At 37.3% G+C, this 18,180-nt stretch overlaps 1 protein-coding gene across 1 annotated transcript in view; it reads left to right on the forward strand.

The window, feature by feature from the left end:
- The window catches only part of Efcab5 (EF-hand calcium binding domain 5), a 151,186-nt gene extending 133,625 nt beyond the window's left edge, over positions 1-17,561 (forward strand). The window contains 2 exon segments of the mRNA XM_087192040.1: positions 163-259; positions 16,850-17,561. Coding sequence (XP_087048166.1) covers positions 163-259; positions 16,850-17,043 — 291 coding nt within the window. The 3' untranslated portion in view covers positions 17,044-17,561.
- Positions 17,562-18,180: the final 619 nt, after the last annotated feature.

Here is an 18,180-nt window from a genome sequence, read left to right on the forward strand (position 1 = left end):
CACCCAACCCACACGCCCCAATGATAGCCATGATCTAGACTTCTAACATTATAGGTTGGTTTGATCTTTTTAAAATGTATATAAATGTAATCATGTGAACTGGGCACTGTATCTCTACTTGTTAGTGATTCCATAACTTTTCTTTTTGTTCTTTATTCACAGTATATTAACAAATACTTAGTGGAGCGTATTTGTGCCTTTGACCCAACTGCTAGCCATGTGAAAGTTAATTTACAGCTCATTGATAAAAACATCAGAGGTAAATTTCCATTTACTCACAGTCTAAATCAATACCAACAGAAATAGAATGCAATTGTAATTAAGATATTTTTATTAAAGCAAGTGGCTCATAAATTTTTAGGAGAAAATGTTATAATTGTAAGTTTGTAAAAATAGGGACACAATCTATAATCTATTATATTCAACAAAGACACTATCTGTGCTACACATATGAGAATTCAAAAGTGCATCTATCTCCCACTTAGTATATGTGTAATATTCATTTTTTAAAAAACTGAAGCCAGGCTTCATAGTGTGTGCCTATAGTCCCAAATATTCAGGAGACAGAGGCCAAAGGATCACTTGAGTCCAGCTGGGGATTTAGCTCAGTGGCACCTCGCCTGCCTTGCAAGCACAAGGTCCTGAGTTCAATCCCCAGTACCAAAAAAAAAAGATTACTTGAGTCCAGGAGTTTGAGACTTGCCTGGGCAAGACAATGAGACACTCAAAAGAGAAAAAGAAAGAAAGAAAGAAAGAAAGAAAGAAAGAAAGAAAGAAAGAAAGAAAGAAAGAAAGAAAGAAAGAAAGAGAGAGAGAGAAAATGCTTCAGTGAGAATAGGGACAATGAGCAAACAAGCTATTACTATCTTTAGCTTCAATTAAAAAAACCAAAGAAAATAATAGATCTACATAGTCTATATAAACTAATAATACAGACCTTTTGGAAGAGAAGAATCATTAGGACAGCAGAGGAGTGAGGCTCTCAGGCTGGAGAAGGTGACACTTCTTTGGCCTCAGAGAGTAGGTCACATGCAAAAGTAAATATACAAATACAAGCTCATATTCCTCCACTAGTTTGTATTCCCCCACTAGACACCTCAGGCTATATATGTGAGTGAGCCAGTAAGAAATCCATTTAAAGTTTGATTCTACTTTCTTATGAAAAGCTAATCCTGGGCCGGGGATTTAGCTCAGTGGTTCCACTGCCTGCCTCGAAAGCTAAAGGTTCCGAGTTTGATCCCTGGCACCAAAAACAAACAAACAAACAAACAAAAAAACTAATTTCCTTAATTGGAAAAATTAGTAATTGCTTCCCAGCCCTATACCTCTCCTTCCTCTCCCCTTCTTTGTGGAGACTCCAGACCTAGTCAGATGGTTTCTGCATTTCTCTAATACATATATACAAGGCCAAGAGAAACACCTAGGAAAGAAAAGGCAACCCAGAGGTAGCCAGCCACATTCCTCAGGCAGTGGACTTATGTCACATGGGGCAGGGGGGTGGAACTGTGATGGACATAAGATGGACATGGAGGTAGATGGACAGAAGAGAGATCATTCCAGAAGTTTGGGACTGTTAGAGAACAGGAGAGAACATGAGATTCACATAAATATTAAAATGAGTTAATGTGGAGCATGACTGATGTGAATCAAGTTAAGAATTCCTATTTGGAATAGGGCTTCCACTATAGTCTTATGCTCTGAATTCATTCATGGAAGCCTCTGGATTCATAGGTGTTACAGGTATAACTTCTAAAGTGCTAGTAGAAGGAATCAAAAAACAACTCCAACAACAAAAATGAATACTTGTTCACTATATACTTTGGAAGTGGTGCTTGGAATGAAACCCATGACCTTTACACAGAGCCACATCCCCAGATCTTTATTCTACCCTACGATGAACTATCCTAGTTGATTCCTGAGCAGCCTGAATGTACAACGTTCCCGACCATTTTCTGCTTTCCAATAGTCCCCTCATGTGGCAGGAATTATAACTGCAATTAGCAGAGCAGGCATCAGCCCTCAACTAGTAACACAAACTCCCCTGTCACCACCACCAAACCTTTAGCATTATCACAGTCTCTGAAGCAATTAAAAAAGCTCATAGGCCACCCAGATACAAATCTTCTCTTCCTCAGATGCAATTATATCAGGAAATTCTAAACTCCCGGGGTAGGAGAAAGGAGAGGAACTCTTTGGGGGCAATGTTCCATTTATGCCAGGAGGAAAATCTCCTAGCAGGGCAATCTATTATTGCTCAAAGTTTATGTGGCCTTCTAGCAGCTTTAACTAAGGCACCTAATCAATGGCCCCCCCAAAGCATGAAATTACATCAACAATGTCTGTAGGTTCAGCCTAGACTGGGGACAAACTGCTGTGCTGAGTAGCAGAGCTCCCAGCCCACCACACCTCCTAAACTAATGATTTTTTACCAAAAGGATAGAATTAAGGCTGGTGATATGTTAGACTGTCTTAGAGTTTCTGCTCCCAGCTCTCATCCCTTTCACCCTAGTTTGAGGGAGGGGTATTTTACATTCTGGTGGAACTCTAGTGACCCTGGCCTGCCTTTAGATTGAGCCAATCATCTATAATGTAGCACTGAGCAGCTCTGTTCAGCAGGCCTGGCTTGCCAAGACTGCTCCATTGCATATAAATGCTGTTGACATACCCCCCAGCTGGTGGGGGTTACGACTCCAGTGACCACTTGCAGATAGCTGGGTGGATAGCTGTGTATTCAGTAGTACATCAATAGCTGTTACCCTGTGTCACTCTGCTTCAGGTACTCCTAGTAGTTGGTCTCTCCTACCTGGAGATGCAAGACCCGCCCACCTCCTTGAGGCTGTTCTCCACACTCCACTTTGGTACTGGGGATCAAACTCTGAACCTTGTGCTTGCAAGGCAGGCGCTGGAACCACTGAGCTAATTCCCCACCCCCACCCTGCCACTTTGGATCTCTGTTGCCAGCCTTACCTGGTCCTTCTGTAGGGTCCCCAGACCTGTTCAGGAGGTTTGAACAGATGTTGCCTGATGAGAAATCTTCTCAAACCTAGATGCAAGAAGAGCTATCTCCCATTGTATGACAAGAATCTCTGATGTGTTAGAACCTGTGTTCCGGCCAAGTGGCCATACCTTTTTCCCAAGCCTAAATTCAAGCATGTCCAAGTCCACAGACCCTAATGGGACAGGAGTGCCCCAGGCTCTCTACTTCTTCTACAGGAGTCCCAAGGCTTCTCCTCAGCCAAAACAGTCAGAGCCTTGATGCTATCACCATCAGTAAAGAAATTCACAGTTTTCATCAATAAAGCACCAGAATGATCTTCTAAAAGTGACTGAAGGGAGATTTATTGGCAACAAGGGAGGAATTACTGGGTTCACAGTCCTAATTAACTCTCGTCCAAGAGTCTCCTTCCTTGGGAGATTTTTTCCTAATCGCTACTGCCACCACCATGGTGGCACTAGTGGGTGCTACTCTCTACAAAAAGTGAGACACAATTCTTTGGTTCACTCTCCACTGCACAACTGAGGACCAAACAGGAACCCTTCATAAAATCCTACCAATCATCCAGAAATAACAAACAGGAATACAGAAGCTGGGCGTGGTAGTGATGCCTGTAACCTTGGCACTCTGGGAGGCTGAGGCTGGAGGATCTGAAGTTCCAGCCTAGCCTGGGCAACCTAGCAAGATCCTGTTTCAAAAAATAAAAAGATGACAAATAGCAATGCAGTGCTTGGACTGAATCTGTAACTCTGAGTATGTGCCTGATTCTTTAAATGGGTCAGTGTAAAATGGAGAAGTACATTGTTCTATACAATATTGTTGTTCCAGTATATTGTTCTATATTATTAATTGAACATATTACTAACATTGACTTAGATCAAGTTACAGGTTTCTGTCATCTTTTTTTAACCTAGTAGTCCTGAGTGGTGGCTCCTTTTGGAATCATTGCTTCCTCCTTGTAGGGAAAGAGCTGCCTTCTACCAACTGGACCTGTTTTTAACAAAGAGCCTAGAGTGTGCCATTTATAAGTTGCTCACAGGTTTCACACTATGGAAGAGGAAATATCATGTGAAAGAGGAATCCTTAGAACAGATTCCCTTTGTCCTGGCAAGAACCTCTTAAAGGTCCCTTTAAGCTATTAGCCAACTACTCACACATCATTAAGGAAAAAAGTATAATAGGCTATTCTGGGGTTTGGGAAATACCTGGCACCTGGATGCTTGACTCCCCGTGCAGATCCTTTCCATTTTCAGTTCCAGGTTATTCAGAGGGAAAAAAAATCAAAGCAGCAACTATCTTTCTGTTCCTTATCACTCCTTTTGATTTTAAATTTTGAAGTTTTTCCAACTTCCAAAGAAGAAACAGCTAAAAATCGTTTTAACTTGTCTAGGTAATAACACTACTATTTTGATTTCTGATTAAAGCCTTTTAAAATTAGTTCAATGAGAATATTTTTCTATTTAACTTGAAATTCATTTTTTCATTTTAGTGAATGTTAATCTATCTCAAAAAGATTTTTAAATTATGTATTTTTATTAAAGTACATTAAATGGTCAAATAAAACTAAAAATATTTTAAAAGTCACTAGTCTATCCATTCTTATTCTCCCCAGATAGCCTCACAAGAGGCAAAATTTTTACTGTTACAGTTTCTTATGAGATTTGCACATCCACTTCGAATATTATACACATAGTGCTGTCTTTTGAGTTTTAAACCTTACTAATTGATTTCCTCTTGTTCTAGATGAGGGTTTACTTCTGTCACATTCATGTCTTACCCCATCCTTCCAATATAGTTATATTATAATTTGGGGTTAAATTAAAATGTTTGTATTATTTCACCTATGCAAATATTATCTGCAGCTGAACACTGAAGTATATTTTAATCTTCATTTTTACTTTTTAAATTCATAATTGCCTTTTACTTTAAAATGTCTTCAATTTCTTTGTACTTCTTGATAATTCCCACCTCTTTCCTTTTTCTCTCCATATAATGTCCCATAGGGCCAATCTTATCAATTTTGGGGTTTTTGTTTTGTTTTGTCTATGTTTTTATACTGGGGGTTGAACCAGGGCCTACACACTGAGCTACATCCTCAGTCGTTAAGTTGCCAAGTTCCCCAGGCTGGGTTGGAATTTGCAATCCTCCTTGCCTCCGCTCCCCAGGGTGCTAGGATTACAAACATGCATTATCAGCTAACATTTTTTAGTTCCAATTTATTTTTTTCTCAAAACCATCCCTTCCATAGAGCGCACTTTTTTCCCATCTGAAGTCTTCCTCTATCTTTAGACCTGCTACTCAGCCACCTTAAATTTCTCTTTGAAACTATCACAGGAATTTATCTTGCTGTTCTCTTGGTTTATTCTTGTTCTAGTCCCTTGTTTTGAGGTAGCATACCCCTAGTAACAGTTTTCTGAGAAAGAGTACGTGGATAGTATATTGTTGAGACACTTCATGTATGAAAATGTTTCATTCGGTCCTCACACTTGATTTGTACTTCGCTGGGAAATATAATTTTGAAGACATTACTCCATTATCTTTTTTGAAAATTGAGACCTAAGTCACATACCATAAATTTCACTGCTCTGAAATAATACAATTTGGCAATTTTGAACATATGCCCTGGGTTATACAACAATCACCACTATCTAATTTTAGGAGATTTTCATCACTCTACAAAGAAACTCTACACCCATTAGCAGTCACTTCTTTCCTCTCATCCTATTGCCTGGCAACCAGTAATTTGCTTTCTGTCTCTATCAATTTGCCTATTCTAGACATTTCATATAATGGAAGTATAAATTAGGTGGCCTTTGTGCCTGGCTTCTTTCACTTAGCATAATGTTTTCAAGGTTCATTTGTGTTCTAACTTATATCAGTGCTTGATTTTTCTTTCTTTCTCTGTGTGTGTGTGTGTGTGTGTGTGTGTGTGTGTGTGTGTGTATGTGTGTGTGTGTGTGTGGTAGGGAATTCTCTCAGGCTGTGGATGTAGCTCTGTGGTAGCACTCTTGTCCAGCATGTGTGAGGCCCTGGATTCAATCCTCAGCACTGAAAAAATGTTGTATTTTCTAGCTCTCTCTTTTTGCTTCACTTTCTGAGAAATTCAGAAATTCTCTCAACCCTATCATCTTATGCCTTTTACTTTTTTCTGTATCTGCATGGTTTGATTTCTAAGAGCTCTTGTCTTTTCTAAATATTTTCTTTTATGCCATTTTTTTCCTATTTCATCATATCTCTCTGAGGGCATTAATGATAATTATCTCTTGAAGTTTTCTTCTCCCTGTTTTTCACCTCTTTCTGTTTTAGTGTTTGGGTCTCATGTTTCATGCTAGAGGTTTTCCTTGGATGTCTGGTAATCTATGGTTGTTCATATTTAAGAGTGAGACTAAAATAAATAAAAGTAAACTAACTAACTAAAGGCTCTGGAGAGGGGCTTGTTAACCAAACTTCACTGCAGTGATCCGGTGGCCCTTAAGGGGAATTTCTAATCTCTAGGTTCTTTATGTTAGGCTGTCAGCTGCCTCTAATAAGATCCTTCCAGTACTCTGCCCAGAAAGGAAATAACCTCTCTTCCAAAGTTTCAAGGATTAGTGGGAGATGCCTATAGGATCTCAGTATTTAGTATGCATGCTCACACTGTATTTTCAGTATGATAATATCTCTCTCTCTCTCTCTCTCTCTCTCTCTCTCTCTCTCCTCTCCTCTCCTGTGTTTGTAGTCCCCCAAAGCAGAGAGAACAACTAGAGGAGCTGCTGCAGGAAATCAAATGAGATGGTACTAGTGGAGATGGAGAAAAGTATTCATATTATATACAGTGTACATTACAGTTAAAATCAAAATACATCTTGACACGTTAAAAACAGAGAGACTCAAGGTTGATTCCATGGTTTGAAAGGATAGAGCTGCTATCAATTAAAATGGAAAACATTATAGGTAAAGCAGTGTAGGGAACAGGGAAAGGGGATGTTACTAGAGCCCCTGCATTAAGTCTTAGTCTCCTTTGAGCCACGACAGCATGAGGAGAATTAATTAATATATAGACAGAAATGAGACTTAGAGAAGCTGAGCTTTGGGCCTGATCAATGCTGCTCTGGGCAGCAAAGATGAAAGACCCAGAACTTGCCACACCTTTATTCATTACCTCCAGTACCTCTGGAGAAATAAATGTAGCAGATGATTCAGAGGGTGTCAGCGATAATCCTAGGACAATGAAGAACTATGCAGATGAAGATTTTGTTCCTCCCAGGATGTCTTCAGCTGATGTCATCCTGCCCTGGAACATCACAACATCACTGGACCGTTGAGGTCTTAGCTGTGACCAGAGGTTAAAACGGAGTTATGTCTTGATATGCCATAGCTGGCCTGTAGGCAGGAAAACTAGGCCCTAATCAAGATTTAATTGTGAAATGATTTTTCCCCCAAATTTGTAGAATTGCTTCTGACGAGGCAGGCTTTAGTACAGGTTGACAAGTGTTCAGATTTTTGACATACTGACTTTGAGATGTCTATTATATATCTAGGTAGAGATATGAATATGTAAATAGATAAATAAATATGAAATTTGGGAGAAAGCTCTGGGCTGGAGATATAAAATTGGGATTCATTGGTGAATAGGAGATTTGCAAAGTGGAGGAGAGATTGAGTAGAGACAATTTTTTAAACTTTATATTTTTTATTAATAGATATTTGTCATACATACTGATCACATACATCATAGAGAATTTGTATCTGTACATAATATATTATGATTCTTCTTTGTTTTTCCTCATACCCCCCTTCAATCCTTCTTTTCCTCCCCATTTACAAAAGCTTTGTTTCCATTTTTTCCTTATATTCATTTATTTTCCTTTTCTCTTCCTTCCCTTCCCTTTCTTCCCTGCCTTGTTCCCCTTCTCATTTGAACATATTCTTCCTACTTCCCAAAATCTATCCTCCATTATACTCCTTGTTTACCCTTTGGGTTTCTCACACAAGAGAAACAACACAATATTTAAACTTTTATGTCTCATTTATTTCACTTAAGTTTATGGTCTCAAGGTGTATACATTTTCCTACAAATGACTCAAGTTTATCCTTCTTTATGGCAGAGTAGTACTCCATTGTATATAAATACCACATTTTCTCTAATCCTCTGTTGATGGGCAAATAGGCTGTGTCTGAGATTTAACTATTACAAATTTTACTGCTTTTATATATCACCATAATATGATGCTCTTAACTCTTTCAGGAAGATATCTAGAGGAGGAATACGTGGGTCAAATGGAACCTCTAGCTTTTATATTTTGAGGAATCTCCATACTGATTTCCATAGTGGTTGTACTAGTTTACACACCCACCAACAACAGAAAAGGGTTCCTTTTCCTTCACAGTCTTAGCAACATTTGTTATTGCTTGCTTTCTTGATGCTAGCTGTTCTTTTTGGAGTGACATGGGATCTCAGTGTTGTTCTAATTTGCATTTCTTGAATGATCAGTGATGTTGAACATTTTTTCATATATTTATTTATTTGTACTTCGTCATCTGAGAAATGTCTATTCATTTCAGATGCACATTTTTTGATTGAGTCTTTAAATTTGAGGGAACTGATTTTTGGAGTTCTTTATATATCCTAGATATTAGCCTTTTATCTGAAAAGTAACTGGTAAAAAAAAATTTCCCCATTCTGTGGGTTGTCTCTTCACTCTGTTGATGGTTTCTTTTGCTGTGCAAAAGCTTTTTTTTTTTTTAAGATATTCTTATGTACATTTTATTTTTTTATTTTTATTTTATTGGTACTGGAGATCAAACTCGGGACCGTGTGCTTTTGAGGCAGGCACCAGAACCACTGAGCTAAATCCCCGGCCCCTAAAAGCTTTTTAATTTGATGTGATCCCACTTTTTGATTCTTTGTAATATTTCCTATGCTATTGGGGTTTTGTTCAAAAAGTCTTTGCTTAGGGCCAGGGATTTAGCTCAGTGGTTCCGCTGCCTACCTTGCAAGAGCAAGGTCCAGAGTTTGATCCCTGGTACCAAAAAAAAAAAAATCTTTGCTTATACCTATGTCTTCAACAGTTTTACCTATTCTATCTTTCTGCAAATGAAGTGTATCTGGTTTTCTTTTTTGTTTTTTTGGTGCCGGGGATCAAACTCGGGTCCTTACGCTTGCGTAGCAGGCAGCAAAACCACTGAGCTAAATCCCCGGCCCAAAGTGTATCTGTTTTAATACATAGATCTTTGATCCATTTTTATTTCAGTTTAGTGTATGGTGAAAGATATGTTTAATTTTCAGTATGTGGAAAACCACTTTTCCCAGCACCATTTATTAAAGAAGCTATCTTTCTTCCAATGAAGATATTTGGCTCCTTTGTCAAAGATAAGGTAGAGTGTGCTTGGAGTTTTTTCTGTATCTATTCTATTTAATTGATCCTAGGGTCTGTTTTTTGTTTTGGCAGGGGGAGGGTGCCAACATCGTGGTGTTTTTATCACTGTAGCTTTGTACTATGACTTCATATTGGGGATCATGATGTCCCCTGCCTTACCCTTGTCCAGAATTGCTTTTGCTATTCTAGGTCTCTTCTGGTTCCATATGAATTTTAGTATTGTTTTCACTAGTTCTATGAAGTATGCTACTGGTATTTTGATTTGGATTGCATTAAATCTGTATAATGGTTTTAAAAGTATGGCCTTTTTTACTGTATTGGTTCTGCCTATCCAAGAATAGGGGATATATTTCCATTTTCTGATATCCTCTTCAATCTCCTTTTCAGAGTACTGTAGTTTTCAATGTATAGGTCTTGCACTTTCTTTGTTAGATTGATTCCTAAGTATTTCATTTTTCTTGATACTATTTGGAAACGTATTGTTTCCCTATTTCTCTCTCAGTGAGTTTGTTATTCACAGACAGGAATGCTATTGATTTGACTGTTAACTTTGTATTCTGCTATGCTGCCGAATTTGGTTATTAATTCTAGGAGTCTTTTGGAGGAGTTTTTGAAGTCTCTTATGTAGAGTATCATGTCATCAGCAAATAATTACAATTTAACTTCTTCCTTTCCTATCCATATTCCTTTTATTTCTTTATCTTGTCTAATTGCTCTGGCTAATGTTTCCAGAACTGTATTGAAAAGGAGTGGTGATAGTGGGCACCATTGTCTTGTTCCTGACTTTAGAGGGAAAGTTTTCAGTTTTTGACCACTTAGTAGGATGTTGGCTGTTGGCTTGTCGTAGATGGCTTTTATCAGATTTAGACAAAGATTTTCTATTCCAATTTTCTGTAGGGTTTTTAACATGAATGAATGTTGGACTTTGTCAAATGCTTTCTCTGCATCTAACGAGTTGATCATGTGCTTTTTGTCCTTGGTTCTGTTAATGTCATGTATTGCATATGTTGAACCATCCCTGCATCTCTGCGAAGAATCCTACTTCATTGTGGTGTATCTGTTTGATGATTTGCTCCATTCTATTTCCCAGTATCTGTTTTATTTTGTTTTGTTTTTTGAGACAGGGTCTTGCTATGTAGTCCAGGCTGCCCTTGAATCCACTATGTAGCCCAGGCTAGCCTTGAACTCATGGCAATCCTCCTGCCTCAGCCTCCTGAGCCTGGCTTGAGTTTGCCAGTATCTTATCGAGGATTTTTGTATCTATATTCATTAAGGAGATTAGCCTGTAGTTCTATTTTTTGGTTGGATCCTTCTCTGGTTTTAGTATCAGGGTAGATGTACTGATGAGAGACTGTGGAAGTTCTATTGCTTTATTTTTTACAGTGAAGTTGAAAGCAGGATCATCAACTATACAAAAGATTGGAAGAATAAGAAGTAGGAGTGAAAGACTGATTTTCCTCATCTTTCCATCTTTGTGATTTATGTACTCTCCTTCTTTAGTTTCTTAGTAGGACTTTAGAAAGGAGCAAAACTGAATGTATGTTAATCATCTAGAGAAAGATTGTTCCATTTCTTTCAGATTTTAACTTGATGGTCTCCAGAATAAAATACAAGCATCCAGATGGTTTGAAAAAATACTATCCTTTGGAATCCCAGAAAAATATCATAGGCCTTTTATTCATAATGGCTTTACCTCATCAAAGTTTAATGTCTAATTTTTGTTTATAAATTATTTAAAATAAATATATATACACACATATTGGGATATATGGTCAACATTTGTTACTGATAGAAGTACAATAATCAAAAGTTTGAGGCTACTACATTAAACTATGAATTTTTAAGAGATGAATTGGATTGATTTTAATTCATACATTTGATTTAGAGGTATTCATGATGAAAAATTCAGTGCATGTAATATTACACAGAAATTATGCTTGCAAAGCCAGGTATGATGACGCATGCCTATAATTCTAACAATCGGGAGGCTGAGGCAGGAGGATTGCCATGAGTTCAAGGCCAGCCTGAACTGAACAGCAAGACCCTGTCACAAAAAAAACCCCAAAATTAATTAAAAATAAATTTTAAAAAAGAAATTATGCTTGCAGTAGAAGAATGCAGTGTGCATCTTGGAACAAACTTTCACCCAAACATTGATAACTCAACAAAAATGTGTTTTTTATCTCCCCATTTAACATTGATTCTTTCTTGAAAAGCCTGGGAGGCAGTATCCTACAGAGCTTGTGGGACCACATTACATTAACAGAGACATATTAAGTGCCTGACTGCCATGGCAAAAATAAGTTCCCCTGTCTACATAAAACTAATTGAGCCAAGTGTGGTGGCACATCCCTGTAATCCCAGTACTCAGGATGCTGAAGCAGGAAGATCATCAAGAATTTGAGGCCAGCCTAGCCTACATAGTGAGTTCAAGACCAGCCTGACCCTGTCTCAAAAAATAAATAATTAAATAATTGAAATTTGCACACACATATCCTTTTAAGTACATATTATTGCATGGACCTTCAGCACATTCTGTGCAGCAGTAATGTAAAGGAGTGATTTAGGAAATGTGAAGCAATAAAAGTAAAAGAACTAAAACTAAAAGATTGATGGAGAGGAGAATTCAAGAAAAACTGTTGATGTGCTGGGGATTTAGCTCAGTGGTGCCACCACCTGCCTTGCAAGTGCAAGGTCCTAAATTCGATCCCCAGTACCAAAACAAAAAAACAAGAAAAGCTGTTGATCTTGGGCTAGCTGGTAGTTGAAAAGAACAGTTGCATCTCAGCTTTTGAACTTTGAAACTTAAATACTTCATTCTTTTTGCTTTGCTCATCTTTGCTAATTATCTATAATTCCTAAAGGATTTAACTTAATTAACCCAGAGTTAAAGGAGAGACCCATAAATGGAGTTTTAATTTTAAAATATCCTTTTTATAGCTCAATGTTCCCAGCATAATGAATTCCCTATGTAATTAAAAGTTTGATTAAACTAGAACCCACAAAAATACCATAATAGAAGATTTTTCAATAGATCCTTGAAAAGATTCACAGCTTGACTGAGAAATCTTTATAGCTTAGATGTATTCAAATAATTTTAATAAATTATTTATTAAAATTTATTTAAAATTTATTATTATTATTTATTATAATAATAAACCTTTGCCAAAGCAAAGCCCAAAAAAACATATAAAAGAAATAAAAATAGATCTGCTTGAAAGAATTGAGAATTGCTAAGCATGGGAATAATAGGCTCTGTTGTCTGCCAGCTTGCAAAGGGCTGGCATCTATTCCACCACCAGAGGACAGTAGCGCTCAACTGTTAATGGAGAACACAACAGTGCGAAACACTTCCTTAGAACAATCATTAGAGCCATAGTTAACACATCAATCTCTAAAAGGACAAGAAAACAGGAACCACATCCCAGACAGGTTTGAAGCTTTTGTCCCTGACAACAATAAGACAGGAAATAAGCAACAGGGTCTTGTGAAAGGGAGCAATCTCTCTCCCCATCCTGGTGTCCTTGAATCACCATGGAGATGGCTTCAGATAGGGGTCTGTTCCTTTGGATGTTCAGCTAAGAACACTATGGCAGGCATCCATGGTACCGAGGTCTTAATGGGTATTCAGAAATGGCAGAATAAAGCTGTGAGGATCAGCAGAGCTGTTTGATCTCAGAAAATTAGTTAGGACTGGTTTTTAGGAGTATCCTAGGGCGAACTTGTATTTTATTTTATTTAGATTCATAACACTGGAACATTAAGATAATCAAAGTAATCTTTGCCTTTTAAAGTTTCCAGGAAGCTAATTAGTGCCAAGAGATAGCAGTATAACAAATGAACTCTCAATATCTTATGTACATATTTTGATTGATCTAATAATGCTCATAAAATGAGATGAATTAGGTATGTTTAATATGTTCTCATGACCAGTATCTGTTTTTGTCTTTATGATAACTGTCACTAATGTTATTGAGCTATCATCTGGAAAAACTTTTATTACTTGAAAACCAAATTAAATTATTCCTTGATTTAATGTTGTTTCAATTCAACATTTATTGAACAGTTAAAATTGAATGAGAAGACAGTGACTCTGTTAAAAGAATCTTAGAAAATTAATTATATCTACATTTTAAAGTCATCTTCAAATAAAAAACAGAAACTTGTGAACGTTGTACATGTTTTATGTGCCTTTCCCATCACATGTTGTGACTTTTGTTGTAGTAACACCTTCAAAACCATAGGAAAACTAAACCTAATTCAGGAAACCTTATTCCTTGTGTTGGTAGAAGACAGGAAATAAAATAGGCTCTGTTTTAAAATTATATTAGATAATTATCATTATTGTTAATAAGCTATGGATAGATTTATATTTAAATGCTTACTCAATTATATTTAATGTTTATTCAACTTCAATCAGCAAATATTTATTTAGTTAACCACTGAATTAGTAAGAATAACAAAAATGAATAAAACATAGTACTGAGGATGGGACATACCTGAAAGAAAGAGGGTAATTAGTATTTCTGAGCAACTACACTGTGACAGATCTTTCTCATTATCCTCATCACAATCTTGAAGTATTATCCCTGTTTTACGGAAAAAGAAACTTAGGCTCAGAGATATTAAATGGCATGCTGCAGGTCACAACATCAGTTGAGGTAGAATCTAGATCAATGCTAAGGTATGTATTTTTTCCATTATACCATTCTATCTGAATATTAGTCATTGACTCTTAAGAAAAATAATTTTTACGAATGGCAGTTTAGTAATTTTCAGTTTAACAAATACAAACATATAATGGTGGGCAGTAACTATATATTTTTTTTAATTTCCCCTTAATGCTTTGCTACCATCTGCCCGCCATGAACTGTTTCTCCTCTCAATCCCACTCTGCCTTGGAGCCAGCAATTATGGACTGAAACCTCTATAAACTGAGAGCTAAATAATCCTTTCTCCCTTTAACTTTGGGCATCAGGTATTTTGTCTCAGTATTAAGTAACTAAGACAGAATTTGGTACCAGAGAAGGGGGGTCGTTGCTGTGACTGTACCTGACCATGTGATTCAGGAGCCTTTAGGAGTGGCTTGTGGGAAGAGTTTGGAAAGGTTCAGAGATGCCAGCTGAGAAAGACTTGGAACACTTTAGGTTGTACTCGATGGGAGATTGTGGTCAGAGCTCAGAAGAAAAGAGCATTGATAGAAATTCTGCCAGTAAAGACCAGACTGAGGTGGTTTCTGCTGAGAAGGGCTGCATCGATTATTGGACTCCAGACAATATGTGTTATATCTTCGCAGAAAGTTTGTGTCCAGAGACTGCCTGAGACTGAGATTAAAGGCAACAGACTAATCTGTCAAAGGAAATTTCAAGGTAGTCTAATATTGAGGGGGTGGCATGGTTACTGTTAGGGGATTTTGCCAGATTTATGTTGAAAATCAAGAGCAAAGAGCTCAGGAGGATGATTTAAAACATTTTGAGTTTGGCCATAAAGGAAGCTCCAGTAAAGCTGTGGACAGCAAAGATAGAGCAGAGGAGATCTTGATTGCTGAGAAGGAACAGGAGAATAGATAAGATAGCTTGAGGGCATCACAAGAAGCAGCAGGACTCCATGCCTTGCAGCCTCAAAATTGCAAAAGTGAAAGACTGCTTTAAAAATAGAGACCCAGGGAACCACGTTCCAGAATGGCAGTGCCCTAGGGAAGTTGTCCTCTGGATTTGGTTCATAGGCATTGGACCCATACAGCAAAGAGGGAAGGAAGCCCGGCTACTATTCCAGATAGCAGCAGACCTTGGCGTCATCCATGTGGTGCTGGTTTTAGGCACATGCAGAATACAAGAATTGTGGGGTCAAAAAGACTTCCACCCAGATTTCAGAAGAGGGCTTGGGAAGCCAGGCAGTGTGTCCCTGAAAGGGCAGTGTGTGAAGCTGTGAGTGTGAAGCCGAAGTTGCTATGGAGACCCCAGAAGGTTGGAAAAGCCAGGAACATGGATTATCCAAGGAAAGCTGCAAAGAAGGAGCAGAGCCAGCCAAAGAAGGAAGCCATGGGAGCTACAACCACAAGTGCTGTAGGATTGGAGCCATCCAAGCCCTTTGGAGTTCACAATGTGGCACAGATTGCTGAGGATGCTAGAAGTGGAACTGTGGTATTTAATGTTTGCCCTATTGGATTTTGGTCTTGCTTTGTTCCTGTTCCTTGCTATCCCCACTTGTAACTTTTGCAATGGAAATGTCTATCTCATGCCACTGAACGTTGGAAGTGTTTAACTTTCTTTGCATTTGTACAGGGGCTTGCAGCTAAGAGTTTGCCTTAAATCTCAGAGGAGACTTTGGACTTGGACTTTGCAGCGATGCTGAAACTGTTAAGACTTTGGCAACTCTTAGAGATGGACTAAATGCTTTTGGCATAAAGGGATATACGTGAGTCTTTGGGGGGCCAGGGGTGGAATGTTATGGTTTGTGTCTGGATGTCCCCCTAAAGCCTCATGCAGTCATATGTTAGGCATTTTCAGAGGTGGCTGAATCTAGAGTTTGTGACACTGGGATTGATTCATGGTACAATGCTAAGGTCAAGGGTCCTAGGTTTAAGGGTGTGAGTGCCACCTACCCTAAGTACCCTGGATAAAATGTAAGGAATAGAAAGAGCTGTGGTTGTCCTTTATTGCTTTGCTATCGTCTGCTTGCCATGAACTCTTTCTCCTCTGCAATGCCTGTCTACCATGCCACCCTGCCTTGGACCCAGGCAATTATGGACTGAAACCTGTACAAACTGTGAGCTAAATAAAACTTTCTCCCTTTAAAAAAAATTTAATTAGAGAATATTTCACACATACAAGTATAGAGAATAACGCTTATGTAATCATTAAAGCTATGTTCTGTATTCAACCTTAAAATTATACCATGTTTGAGTCTGACATTTTTAAAGAAATAAAATAAAATAGGATCAGTTGAGGTTTTCTACCTCTCCTGATCCCATTCTCTTTTCCCATATTATTATGAATTTGGTTAGCAGTTGTCTTCCTTTTACTGCCTCCTCATGAATTCATAAACAACATAATACTACTCTGCAAGTTTAAAATTGCTTTTGGAGTGTACCCAAATGAACATAATACCCTACACTTTACTTTTGGGGCTCAATATGTTTTTGAGATTTATCTATAATGGTATATATAGTGTTAATTCTTTAATTCTTAAATGCTGTGTAGTATTCTATTATCAAAGTGTATCTGTCCGTATTCTTGTAACTACATATTTAAACAAGATTCTGCTATGGTTTTGACTCAAAACCTATCTAATGAATTTTAATTATAATAGTAGAATTTATTTTAATAATAAAAGTACAGGGGCCGGGGATTTAGCTCAGTAGTTTCGCCGCCTGCTGCGCAAGCGCAAGGACCTGAGTTCGAGCCCCAGAATGAAATATAATAATAATAATAATAATAATAATAATAATAATAAAAGTACAAAACTATTCACACTAACATTTTTTTTGATGCAGCTCATTCCCTAATCGAAGTATGGAAATTTGGTAATATTGTCATTGAACTCCTATACCACTGGTTGCACATCTGTTCAGCTCTCATGAAGCTAACCAAAAAACTAAACAGTGCTATTATACCTCCATTGCCCTCCAAGTCTGACAACTGTATATATGCAAAAATGCCAGAAGAAACTTTGCCAGGGAAATCCTAGAAGAATTGGTACTCTATTTAGGATACAGAACTTCAATCATATTCAAAGTTGTTAACTTTAAAATATTTTCAAGTGCAAAGGAATGCCACATAGACATATTTGGCTCCTAGACATTTACTTCAGTACTTTCTAAAACCGCAAGCATGACCTGTACAAAACTTTTATCTAAGAAATACCGAGTTTAAGGTAGCCATAACTAAATTATTTGAGTATGTTATAAAATATGTTTGAAGTTCCCTTGTGGTATGAGCTTTGGATATGCCATGAGACTACTATGGTTGATTGGGTATTTTTCATTCTTTTAAAGTACAAATACTGAAAACTGTGGATTTATTTTAAAACAGCAGGTTGGTCTTTTTACATCAAAAGAGTACCAAATAATAAAGATTTTTTTAAGAAATGGACTTGGAATTGTTTTCCTAATTTTACAAAGACTTATCTGAATACCACCTCTTTCCCTTCTCTCCCACTCCTCTTTCCTTAACAACTTAAAAGTCATTTTAATAAACAAATTCTTGTGGGAAAATGTTGGTCCATGACTCATGGAAAAATGAAAATAGTGTTTTTTTAAAATGACAAAAATCTCTCAAATTTGAGAACTACAAAAAAATGTTCGTTCAAAGCTTGTTATTATGGCAAACTTTACTGTTCTTGTGAGATTTCATCTTTGCAGTAAGATATCTGATGACAGTCCATTTTTAATAAAAAAAATTTGGGAAATTAAACTTTATTTTCTTTATTAGGTTGACAAAATCTGATGTGTTCCAAAAATCTTATAATTGGAATTAAAAGTCTCTTTTTAACCTTTTCTGATAAGACTACAGTGTTATTACCAGTCTTCATCTTTTGGATGATCTCATGCCTAGTTTTAACCTATCAGCCTCTTTCATATTTGGAGGAGGACATCTTTGGGCTTTTGCAGCAACATTTCTAGGAACAATATTCTTGAAGATATTAAACTGATAGCCATATATCCTGATGGCTTCACAACAAGCTTATGAAGAATTCACTGTGAATACTAGTAACATTTAAGGCAGCAAGAAAGGGAAGATTTTGCAAAATGCTATGTATTTGACCATTATGGAAATTAAGTTAACTAAATGACCTCTACCTGAATAACAAATGCCATGCATTTTC

The sequence above is a fragment of the Heterocephalus glaber genome, unplaced genomic scaffold, assembly GCF_053883595.1.
Source record: "Heterocephalus glaber isolate CG9 unplaced genomic scaffold, H.glaber_assembly_v1.0 deba00001564, whole genome shotgun sequence".
Classification (NCBI taxonomy): Eukaryota; Metazoa; Chordata; class Mammalia; order Rodentia; family Bathyergidae; genus Heterocephalus; species Heterocephalus glaber.